Below are 12593 nucleotides of genomic sequence, written 5' to 3' on the forward strand. Positions count from 1 at the left end.
GAAGAGCTGACCCATATCCTGACTGCAATGAGAACATTTTCCAACTTCAGAATTCTTGTTTGGGAGTCTGGCTTCGCTCACCACTGATGTAATATATTAATTTTAATTTTGTTTCTTGGCAGAGCATAGCACAGTGGCCTGTCATGAAGTTCTTGCATCAGCACTTGGACGGTTAGCCAGTTATGATAAGTCATAGGCATTACATCACATCAGTAAACCACTATGATCAGCCTGAATGGCTGAATGGCAAAACAGACCCAACAATCATGTTGTGAAAAACTCCTTTTCAGTATTTTAATAATAGAAATCAAAAAGATGGAGAATTTGACCAGTTTTCTTCCATGGAAGTTGGTCAAAGGAGAAGTTTAGCTAAATGTTTACATTGCTCTTTTGCATACAATGAAAACACATATTGACAAAGGAGTCAAACTCCAAAAAAGACCATAGAAGTAGTCCATATGACTTAATAGCCAGTTCACATTTCACCAACATACCTACAAAAAAATATTACTGAAAACTCTAGTAATATTATTTGTGACTAATGTTTCTTGCATGGAATCAGGGACATGATTGACCATAGACAAATGCAGCGGTCTTCAACAGGGGATTCCATGACCCCTAGGGGGGTACTGCACAGGGTTCACCGATTAATTTTTGATCTCAGACTAATTTTTGTGAATTTAGTGTGGAAAAAATGATTGCAAAGCAATTTTATACAATATATAATATGGGATCACTTGTTTGTCTCTCTATTCAGAATCATTGGCCTGAAAAGGTTAAAGACCCCCTTGTTAAATGCTTTCCTTGGGCAATGGTGCCTAAATTTAGGGGCAAATCTTAAAGTGATGACTAAGGGCATTTGAGAAAGCCCTCACTTTCAAATTCAATCAGCCTACAGGTAAAACCTACAGTAAACAATTGTAGATCACTATCGGAGTAATGTCCTACAAAAGATTGTGGGTTTACATAAAGCTTGGGTTTTCTTCCCTAAAGAATCTACACTACCTTAAACAAGACTCTGCATACAGTATTTTGCAGAATATTTACAGCCCCTTGGAAAAGGTCATCAAAAGGCTGCCCAACCACAGACAGCTAAATATCAACCAAGGTGAGTGAGCTATGAGGTCTGAGTAATGGTCTGCAGTTTAGTGGCCTTTTGACAAGGAAACATAATCACATTATGAAGTACAGTTCCTCTTCTCATTGACAGAGAATTGGAATCTGTAAATAATACTACATCCTATACAGCTTAAAAGCAGACAGTATCTCTGGCAGTCAATGCAACACTTTTCTTGGCAGAAGGAAGACACTGGTGAAAATCATCAATCTGTGCTCTTGAGCAAAGGCCGATGAGGAAGTCAATGCAGTAAATGCATACCATCCTATTAATGCTGTTTGATCTCTTTCAACAGCCCAGTTCAGAAGGAATCTAATCCTAAAAGTGCAAGGCCATTGGTAAAGAGCTATTGCTTCTTTTTAGCAGTAATGGGTTGCCTTGTGACTCCTAGACAGAGATACTTTTATGTCTCAACTGATGCCTGATTTTAGTATTTCTTATGGCAAGCTACAAATATCTTACACTTCATCACTTTGCTTTGGAAATACATAAGCACTGCCACCCTCTGGTGAAGAAGAAAAAAAACAAAACAAAAAAAAAAAACACTACTAGACAAATATGGCAGCAACATAAAAAAAAATATTGGGAAAGCAGGGCATATTTAATTTCATTATTGCAATTTTCATAAAAATGATACTCCATATGAAAATACTTTTTTCATCTGTACATTCATTTATAAAATGTATCTATTTTTGAACTACCTGTGCTTGTACATGATTGCAATAGTGCTTTTACAAAACATCATCTCATGTATCAGAATAGCATGCAAATGCTTGTGGTTTTACATTAAACCAAACTTTACACAAATTTTGGTCCATTGAATGCAGCTAGTCTTTTAGACTGTTGATTTCAGTAATAACAACGAGAAAACATCTAGTCAAGCAAAAAACAAACTAACATTTGAATAAGGAATAATGATTTTCATTTTGAGGAAGGGTGTGGAAGAAAACTAACAAAGTAAATACTGTATAGTGAATCTGTCTTCAGTCTCCTGAAAGGGAAGAGTTTTAGGAAACGCACAGCTCATGTGTGGGGAACTGCTTATTGCATACTTTTAAACACTGGAGGCATCGGGGTTTGCATGCAATCTTACAGCCAGTCCTTTACATTAAGACAAAAGAATCAGACAACAAAAAACTGATGTAATGAGAAAGTGCTGATTTGACCCTGGCAAAGGGTAATCTTTCATGGAATTTGACCATTAATGAATGTCAACATTCCCTTAGGACTTCTATTTTTTTTCCCCCCAAAGTAATGTGTGACATTGGGTAATTTCTTTGTCTAAAACTTTCCTGAATAGAAAAATCGTTATGAGGAATGATTTTTCACCGTATTTTGAGGAGATCCGTCAGCCTATCTGACAAATATTACATGTTAACAACACTTCAGCTGAGGTTTAAACTGAACTGTTTTTCCTCCTAACTTTATATGATAGATAATAGAACTAATCATAAACAATCAATTTTCCATTGTGACACAAAAAGCAGATTAATAATCACATTTAGAGGTACAAAACTGCAGTCAAAAACAGAACAACAACAAAATGATTCTGCAAGTCAACAGATGCATGAATAAATGACAACTTCTGGTGTAATCATAGCAAATTCACTAAAGCAATACACTTTTACTTTATCTGTTATTAATGTCTGCGTAATCTGAGCTAAAACATCTCAGCTAATGCAAGCAAAACAAAATACTTAAAATAGAAAGGGGTGGTAACACAGGTATTTGTGTTACTGATAACTCCAAAAAGAGACAAATAAATGGGAGAGGTTTTAAGTGTTGTTCATGGAAGGAGTCACTGCCCTCAGTTTGACGCTGCAAGATACTGGCAGTAAATAGGGGAGAAGCACAATACAGAAAAGTGTAAACATGGTAGAGACATTGTGCTGGTGGTGGCTCTATTTCATGTTTTTAGAGTGGTTACTGAGCCATGTTAGGGCTATGTGAAGTAGGTGCATCCAGGTTCCCCTATAATAGGTCAGTAACAATTCGAAGTGCTCAGGATGGTCAAGTGATGTCATCGTGTAAGTCAGTTTCTTTTCAGCATCTCAATGCTGCCCTGCAGAAGGGACACACTATTCTGTGGTGAGTGTCAAGGAGAGAGAAAACAACAGAGAGAAAACAATGGGAGAAATTAAATATATTGCGCCAAACCAAAAATCTTTTATCAATAAATTTCTTTGACTGTTCCAGCTGTCATGGAAAAGTTGTCCACATCAATCTAAAATACAATTTTACAGAGATGGCACTAACAAAGAGCAATTTTAGCCTATCAAATATTTTAGAGTCAAGAAAACTAGAAAGAAAAAAAAAAAGAAGAAAAAAATATATATTCACTATAGAAATTACCATGACTTTTACAGTCCTGAAATCAGCGTTTTAAAATTCCCTGATATGTCCATGAGCTGTACACCACTGACTAAACAGTACATGACACAACTCGTCATTCTCACCTTGGCATGTTTTATCTCTAACTCGGTCATCTCGACCAAGTTTTTACGAAAGGCCACTACACGCCTTGCCTTGAAGCTGGTGAGCTCTACAGACACAGCAAATCTGCATTAGTATGTAACCACTTACAAGCATTCATCACAAGTTACCAATTTCAAGTGTCTCACACAATGGTGAACCTACAACATTTTGGTTACCGGTCCAGATTTAAAAACGCTATGCCACACCATATAACTCTTCATACAATGTAAACTCAGACCATATGGATAATTTAAAATGACCGTAAGACATACCTTTCTTGCCAGACTCGGAGAGCTTGTCAAACTTCTGCAGACACTGCCTCTGGTGCTCCTCAGACTGTGCGATGTCCTTACTCTTCAGACGAGCCTTGTCAAGAGCTTTATTGGAATTCTCGTAATCAGCAAGCGCCCGAGCACGTCTGTATAAAAGGTCCTGAAGGAATTTGAATGTGTTATTGCTCAGGTTATAATCAGAATAACACAGCTATTTAAGTGTTTTTGGTTTACAATTAACCCATTCTTAGAATAAGTATATAAAATTAGAACTTAAAATACTCGGTTAGTATCTGGGTTCTGCATCCGAGAAGACTGAATTAAACACCTTTTCCTGCTTTAACTAGCTAGGACAGTTTCCTGAACAGGAAGTTCTAAAATGTTTTCTAATTAGGGCTCAAATTCAACTTTCAACATCCTGAGCATTAAAGTCAACATGAAATCCAGATTTACCCTATTTACTTTCTTATATTAGTGATGCACCAATATGGAATTTCTGGGCTGATACCAATAACCACTAATTCACAACTGTGTAAATTTTGGCATTTTAACCCTTTATAATGGAGCTGCCAGCTAATTAATTAAAAACTACTCACTTGTACCAATATGAGAGTATTACAAATGTCATGCTGGTTTGAATGAAAACTAAATTACATCAAACTTGTAGAAATTGTTTCGTGTCCATTTACATGAGTATTTATGGTAACTCTGATTTATGCTATAAAGTTAACCAAAGTAAAAAAAAAAAAAATTCAAACCAATGTACTAAAGAATTAAACCAAACCTTGGCAGCTTGAATGTCCCTTGTGTAATATCTCAAAAGTTCTGTCAGCTTGAGCTCTTGATCTGACGCCACCCTATCCTCTACTTTCTGCAAAACACAGTAAAAAATAAAGTGCTACACAATTATTACTTTCCATAGTATGATTTTATGAAGGTGGCCACAGTGTGATTATAAGATAACTCCTATAGAGATACTCACTCTAAGCTTTTCAAACGTGTCAGCAAATTTTTCTAAGTGCCTAGGAGGAGAACAAAAAAGTACAAACATTAGAAATCTTACAATGATGGCTTATATTTCCTCTCAACATTTCTTTTTATATATTTTTCACAGAGATAGGATTCAACATTAAGGATTTCATGGAGCTACATTAAAGTTTTATAATTCCAGATATTATTATACATTAAAAATCGAATACATTATTTGTAGAAAACAGTTTTAATTTGATGTTATTACAATATATTGATGTTTTTTTATTTGAATGTTTTTAGAAAATATAAATATATATTTTTTGCTCATATAAAATATGTTGCTAAAAATAAAATGCACAACTCAAAATACAGGCTAACTTATTTGAACAAATTTTATCAAAATATTGTTTGCCATAACTTGCACCTCTGAATTTAATATGTGCGTTTACTTTGTTTTTAATTATTATTATTTTATCCCCTTTTCTGCCAATTTTGGAAGGCCCACTACTTACTAGGTCCTCGTGATGGCACGGTTACTCACCTCAATCTGGGTGGCAGAGAACAAGTATCAGTTACCTCTGCTTCAATCCACGTATCTTATCACGTGGCTTGCTGTGCATGACACCGCAGAGACTCAGCATGTGGAGGCTCATGCTACTCTCCGCGATCCACGAGGAGGTTACCCCATGTGACTCTACCCTCCCTAGCAACCGGGCCAATTTGGTTGCTTAGGAGACCTGGCTGGAGTCACTCAGCACACCCTGGATTCGAACTCGCGACTCCAGGGGTGGTAGTCAGCATCAATAATCGCTGAGCTACCCAGGCCCCCTAATATGTGCATTTACTTAAATATTTTCTAAAAATGAAATGTAGACAAGGCATTGAAAATGTCGGCAGGGCATGTAAACATTTTAAGTACTGGCTAGCAGAAAAAAATCCTTATTGTTGAACCTTGAGCACATATTAAAAATGAACCTTTTAAAGACTAAATATAGGCTATATTTCAGATATAACAGTATAGAACTGCTCACCAAGAAAATGTTGCAAAACATATCAAACAGTTATACTTCTTTCTTGAATGCATAATATGCTTCTCACTTTTTCAAGGCAGTGTTGTTGTCTGCAGCAGTGCTGTTCAGAGCAGCAGAAATATGATTATAATCATCAGCAACATCTTAGAGAAGACAATAACGAAACAGTAAGCGTTAATTAATTCATATGAATATCTCTTAGTTAGAATTGATAAATTACAGCCGAATTCATGTGAATGAAATGTGGTCTCACTTTTGTGTGAACTGGTCATTTTCTCAGCTTTAGCAGTGGCATCTTTGATTTTGTTTGAATAATCCAATAGAAAAGTCTTCTCCTGCTCAAAAAACTCATCAACCTCCTGCAAAACAAAGAGAATTAAAAAAAGTCATTGTAATTATGAATCAGTCATATACGGAGAAAGAACACTGCTGCCCTTCTTGTTGATTTGACAAACACCCATGAAGAGTTTATTTATACACTGACCTTGACCCCTGACATGAGGACCTCATCAGCACTTTTTACCATGATCTTAAAAAATCCACCAAACATTTCCTTGGCATTTTTCCTCCTCACGCTGAGCTATACAAACAATGAGAAGAGAGGATAGTCAAGCATGCTATGAACCAATCAGAATACAGAACCACAGTGAACCACACTCTTTATCACGAATGGCTGACATCCAATAAGGTCAGATTTCTGTGTTATTTTTCTTGCAATATTTGACACTTATCAGTGCCATACAAGACTTACAGGTTATGGCAGCACTTGATATATGAATCAGCAAAAAACGGAAGTCCAGTCAGAGACAGTTTTTATGCTGAACTAAGCAGGAAGCGGCCCTTATAGTTCTATCCCCGCCTCCCCTTCCCCTTCATCTTCTACACTCATCCTCCACCGTCTCTCTATTTGTTTGTAAACTGCCAGCATTGCAGCTTTGCAGGAAATATGCACAGCCAACAGTCTCTCTCACTGTCATTCTGTTTCCTGGTGTGGAGAGAGGACTGGCCTAGTCAGAGGAACACTCACATCCTGGTCGTATTCCAGGAATATCTGTAAGTTTCTGTCCTTGCTGAAGATGGGGTGCGAGGAGAGCCGCTGTAGAAAAACTTCATGAACCTGCACGGTCTTCTTAAAAACAGCAAGATATTCCCTGCGAGGATAAATCGATTTAAATACACAAATTTAAAAAATAAACTAAAGCTGCAGTCACACTAGGGTTTGAGCATATGAAATTACTTTTAATAATATTACTTTATAATAATAATTTTAAAAAAATCTCTATATACATTTCTTAATAATCAAAAATAATAACTTTTATATATTACAATTTTCTACAAAAACTACACATCTGAAAACTATGCATCTTCAAAATGTATATTCTATTGAGCTAAGAGATAAATCTGTTACATTTAGATCCTTCATAAAAAGAGATGAATGGAAGTTTTCATGCATATGAATGGAGGTGAATGGAACACAAAGTCTAGTGTGACTGCAAATTAAAGGGATAATTCAGCACGAAATTAAAATTCTCTAATCATGTACTCAACTTAATGCCATCCCAGATGTGTATAACTTTTATCTGCTGAACACAAATTAAGATTTTTAGAAGAATATCTCAGCTCTTTTGGTCCATTCAATGCAAGTGAATGGTGGCCAGAACTTTGAAGCTCCAAAAAGCACATAAAGACAGCATGCAATTAAACCATACGACTCCAGTGGTTAAATCCATGTCCTCAGAAGTGTTAATATAGGTGTAGGTGAGAAACAGATTTAAGTCCTTTTATTTACTATAAATTCTCCTCCCTGCCCAGTAGGTGGCGATATGCAAGAAGAATGCGAATCGGCAAAAAACAGAAGAAGAACTCTCAAAAACATGCATAGGAAGGCTGTGTCAAAGTAGAATTAAAATTATAAAAAAATAATTTAAATATTGATCTGTTTCACACCTATCATACTGATTCTGAAGACATGGATTTAACCACTGGAGTCTTATGGATTACTTTTATGCTGCCTTTATGCGCTTTTGGACCTTCAAAGTTCTGGTCACCATTCACTTGTATTTTATGGAACTACACAGCTGAGATATTGTTTTAAAAAATCTTCATTTGTTTTCTCCAGAAGAAAGTAAGTCATCCACATCTGGGATGGCACGAGGGTGAGTAAATGATGACAGAATTTTCATTTTTGGGTAAACTATCTCTTTAAGTGCATTTAAAGCAAAAAACACAAGATCAAACACTCATAAGAATGATGTGATAAAATACAAAAATATAACAAAGAATTAAACTCACGCCTCAAGTTCTTGCTTCATTTTGGCATATTCCTCCTTTGTCATGCTGGATTCTCCCTCTCCCAGTTTATGCATCTTCTCCCTGGGACCCTCAAAGTCAGGCTTTGGTGGGGCAGGAGGGATCTGTGGAACATTAAGAAGTGAAAGGTAAGGAAAGCACTAGTCTTGTAAACTTGCTACTGGCCAACTCAATTCAACATGAGACATGCTCAAATTCAGCTCCAACATTTGAAGGTGCTTTGTGGCTATTTCAACGGTCTACAATGCAGACTGATGTTCAGTAGAGAAAATGTGTGTTTTGCATGTTGTCTAACAGTTGTAGAGTGTGGGTGTGTATGAGTTTAAATCTAGACAACATGAATATGGGTTTTGGATTTACAATGAGGCCAGCGTAGTCCTCAGTCTCCACCATTGTGTCATGGAGCCAGTTGAAATCTTCGTGCTGCCGTGGCACAGAAAATTCTGGCTTCTGAAAGGAACTAAGTGTGGTCTTTGAGGAAGTGAGGAGAAAAGAACATATATGAGTCAAAGTCATGCTGTGCGTCAAAAACTGAATCTAAAACTGCAGAGACTAGATCAAATCAATGTGACAAAACAAACAAAAACTCGTAGTCATTGAAAAAAAGTCTGAGAAATTTTAAATTATGACATGCTCTACTAAATAATACCTCAATGTACACTGGCAGCCAAAAGTTTGGAATGATGTAGATTTAGCTGTTTCAGAAGGATATTGGTACTTTAATTCACCAAAGTGGCATTCAGCTGATCACAGAGTATAGTCAGGACATTACTGATGTAAAAAACAGCACCATCATTATTTGAAAAAAGTAATTTTTAATCAAATCTAGACAGGCCCAGGTAGAGTCACATGGGGTAACCTCCTCGTGGTCACTTTAATGTGTGGTTCTCGCTCTCGGTGGGGCGTGTGGTGGGATGTGCGTGGATGCTGCGAAGAATAGCGTGGGCCTCCACACGCGCTATGTCTCAACGGTAACGGGCTCAACAACCCACGTGATAAGATGCGCGGATTGACAGTCTCAGACGTGGAGGCAACTGAGATTCGTCCTCCACTAACCGGATTGAGGCGAGTCACTACGCCACCACGAGGACTTAGAGCATATTGGGCATTCCAAATTGGGGAGAAAAAAAATCTAGACAGGCCCCATTTCCAGCAGCCATCACTCCAACACCTTAACCTTGAGTAATCAAAGAAAAACAGACATTGGACAACAGATAATTGGAAAAAGAGTGTTTTGGATCTTAACCCCATTGAGCTTTTGTGGGATCAGCTAGACTGTAAGGTGCGTGAGAAGTGACCGACAAGACAGCCACATCTATGGCAAGTGCTACAGGAAGCGTGGGGTGAAATGTCACCTGAGTATCTGGACAAACTGACAGCTAGAATGCCAAGGATCTGCAAAGCTGTCATTGCTGCACGAGGGGGATTTTTTGATAAGAAATCTTTTAAGTAGTTTAAGAATTTCTGAACATTTTTTTCAAATTGTAATAGTAATTTTTCATGTTATTAATGTCCTGACTATACATTGTGATCAGTTGAATGCCACTTTGGTGAATAAAAGTACCAATTTCTTTCCATAAGAGCAAAATCTGTACATTATTCCAAACTTTTAGCCGCCAGTGTATGTGCAATTCGCTGAAATATTTATTTTCAAGGCATTCAACTAAGTTACCTTGGTGTGGACGGTAAATTTGACTTTGTCGCGTTCACAGAGGGCGTCAGGGATATCAATGAGAAGAGATGCGTCATTGTTCAAGTCCACCGATACAGAGCGCACCTTAATAAAACAAGATTTATTGTGAACTTATATTGTAACCAATCAAAACATGTCTGCCTTTTATATGGCGTTGATGTGAAAAGCAACTACTGAAAACATAAATGCAAACATACTGACAATGCGTTTTATAAATTTATTTTAATTTAGACAATTTTAATAAATAGCCTAACTCTACTGTCTATGCTTATTAAGGTCAGGTTTCCTGGAAACAACAAAACATTTTTTTTTATGTTTTTCAGTCACGTGCTTTCCTAAACAGATTTGCACAGTACACTGACACAGTCAAGAGTAATGAAGGACCACAAAGTTTGAAAAAGCACTCATTCCAACAGAAAAGAGACTCATACTGTGCAAGAATTACAGATTCTCCTGCACCAAATAACCCATAATACTCCAGAACAGACGTTATACAACCAAAACAAACTTTAAACTACTGAGATCATGGCCAATGACTGGTGAATGATTATTGTTTGTGATGTAAATAAAAAGTAGATAGATAAATGTAATATTGTAAATAACAGTAAATAGATAAACGCATTACGCGATTATTCACTTTAAATCAAGTGCAAACCAGAGTTGGGCGGTTAAATACCAAGCAAGCAGGATAAGTGCTTCAAACATTCTTCATTAATAAGATCTGTCTCTATAATAAAGATCTGTCGCATGACTCACCTTCTCCTTATCACTATTCTCTGAGATAGATGTCATGATCAGAAGCTATCTCGGCTCTGGAGGGTACATTAAACTGTACTTTTAACTTTCCAACTGCAGCTCGCTGCTCTTCACTTTCCACTCAGTCTCGCCTGTCACTGTGGACTTCCGGTGTCATGATTTAAAAAAAAAAAAAAAAAAAAAAAAAGGAGTCCGCTCAAGCGATAGATAGCAAAGAACAGCATTGTGGGAAATTATGTTTTAAGCAGACGAACTCTTTGCACTTTCGACGTCGTTGGAACTACGATTCCCATTATTCCCTAAGCACATCCGGTTCAAACTTTTGGCTTCCTTTGAAACCAGAATGTTACAATAGTTTGGCTAATCCACTCTAAAACTTTTTGGTAGGTTTTTAAAATTCTCTTATCCATTTAGTATCCAACGCAAAAAAATGCAGAAGTAAGGTTTCAACATCACCATAGAAACAGAATAAGAACTTCAGAAACGGGGAGCACAATGCATGTAGTGAAGCTGATGCTGCATTGTAACTGTGTGAGATCAATGGGCTTCCCCTCTCGTCAGTTCTCGCGGGTGGAAAACTTTTCAAGTAGCTGTCAATGGCGAACCTGCAAAAAGGTCAGTGAGTACAGCACAGTGGACACGGAACGGTACTCATCACTGGTGCGGGAGGTTGTATCCTCAAAGATCAGCTCTAAGACTCCTGAAAGCATTGAGGATGTGGACTGTCAGCTATACGGACCTGTTATCAGATCGAGACCACCTTCACAAGAGCGCAGAGTGCCTAAAAACTTGCATCCACTGCTAAATCAGGCCAAAGGTCATTCGGAGTATGTGCCGGGACCTTTGGCTCGTGTAACTTTACAGAAAGACTCTAATAAGCCATCTATGTCCAGTGTGACTCGGATCCTTCAGAAGACCATGCCACCTGAGCAAGCCTTTTACCTGGAGAGGTGGAAGAGAAGGATGATTGCTCAGCTCGGGGAGGAAGGGTTTAAAGAATATAGCTTGGGTAAGAATTTTTATATTTTTTCTTTAATTATATTATTACACTTCCTAATTAATGTGTTGTGTCGTAGGTATTTTTAAGCAGGGGAAGCTGTTCCATGCTGCCATTGAGGAAACTTTCATACAGGAAACCCCTTCTAAGAAGGAAGCAGAGTGGCCTGAAGGGGTGACAGGATATTTAGAGAGTGTATCTCATGTGCTGAATGATATCACAGAAGTGAGAGCTATTGAGAGTGCCGTGCATCATTCAACATTACAGTACCTGGGCATAGTAGATTGTGTCGCCCATTACAGGTGAGATGCATTCCTTTATAACAATGATCCATATGCATAAGAATTCATAATCATACAAATTCCATACTGTGCTTTTTAATGTGTGTGAGTGCTGGCTTATTTGAACAGAATCATACTTTCCTGATCTTTTTTTTTTTTTTTTTTTTCCATGTTGGCAATGTTACTTGTTCACATGTTCTGGTCATGTTGAATTCTGAAACAAAACTAAAGAGGTTCGTTGTGTGTCATCGACTGGAAGACTTCAGAGAAGCCTAAACCCTTTCTTCACAATACTTACGATAATCCATTACAAGTAGCCGCATACATTGGAGCCTTGAACAGTGATGAAAACTACAGCTACCAGGTAAATATCAGTAGGGGTTTTCTCTTTTCAGATGGCTTGGAGTTGTTTCACTGTCTATTCCTTCATGTTGTGCTATGTTTATGTGCAGGTAGAAAATGGGTTAATTGTAGTGGCCTACAAAGATGGATCACCTGCACATGCCCACTTACTGAACTCAGAGAAAATTATGCCATTCTGGGAGAAATGGCTCCTTCGACTAGAAGACTATGCTGAAAAATAAGAGCCCTTCTAATAGTACTGTATAACCAAATCAAGCCTATGGTTTTTTATTAGCTCTACACAATGTGTAGTACAATTGAAAATGTTTGTGTAAAATTTAATATAA

The 12593-nt window shown here is 37.4% G+C and overlaps 2 protein-coding genes across 3 annotated transcripts; one reads left to right on the forward strand and one right to left on the reverse strand.

Moving 5' to 3' along the window:
* Positions 1-1697: 1697 nt before the first annotated feature.
* Positions 1698-10783, reverse strand: LOC127414169 (sorting nexin-5-like). 2 transcript variants are annotated; one of them, XM_051651972.1, is made up of 13 exons: positions 10627-10783; positions 9850-9954; positions 8538-8648; positions 8160-8281; positions 6895-7018; positions 6352-6447; positions 6121-6226; positions 5935-6010; positions 4847-4886; positions 4649-4735; positions 3865-4024; positions 3574-3659; positions 1698-3179 (listed from the first exon to the last, which is right to left on the reverse strand). In XM_051651972.1, exons 1-13 carry the CDS (start codon positions 10660-10662, stop codon positions 3150-3152), a joined length of 1179 nt encoding a protein of 392 aa, XP_051507932.1. In that variant the 5' UTR covers positions 10663-10783; the 3' UTR covers positions 1698-3149. The 2 variants fall into 2 exon arrangements, with proteins under 2 accessions (XP_051507932.1, XP_051507931.1); XM_051651971.1 differs by having other exon boundaries at positions 1698-3200.
* A 132-nt stretch (positions 10784-10915) lies between these two features.
* LOC127414172 (mitochondrial genome maintenance exonuclease 1-like) lies at positions 10916-12497 on the forward strand. Its single transcript, XM_051651974.1, has 4 exons — positions 10916-11635; positions 11703-11925; positions 12136-12268; positions 12357-12497. Exons 1-4 carry the CDS (start codon positions 11122-11124, stop codon positions 12486-12488), a joined length of 1002 nt encoding a protein of 333 aa, XP_051507934.1. The 5' UTR covers positions 10916-11121; the 3' UTR covers positions 12489-12497.
* Positions 12498-12593: the final 96 nt, after the last annotated feature.

The sequence above is a fragment of the Myxocyprinus asiaticus genome, chromosome 23, assembly GCF_019703515.2.
Source record: "Myxocyprinus asiaticus isolate MX2 ecotype Aquarium Trade chromosome 23, UBuf_Myxa_2, whole genome shotgun sequence".
Classification (NCBI taxonomy): Eukaryota; Metazoa; Chordata; class Actinopteri; order Cypriniformes; family Catostomidae; genus Myxocyprinus; species Myxocyprinus asiaticus.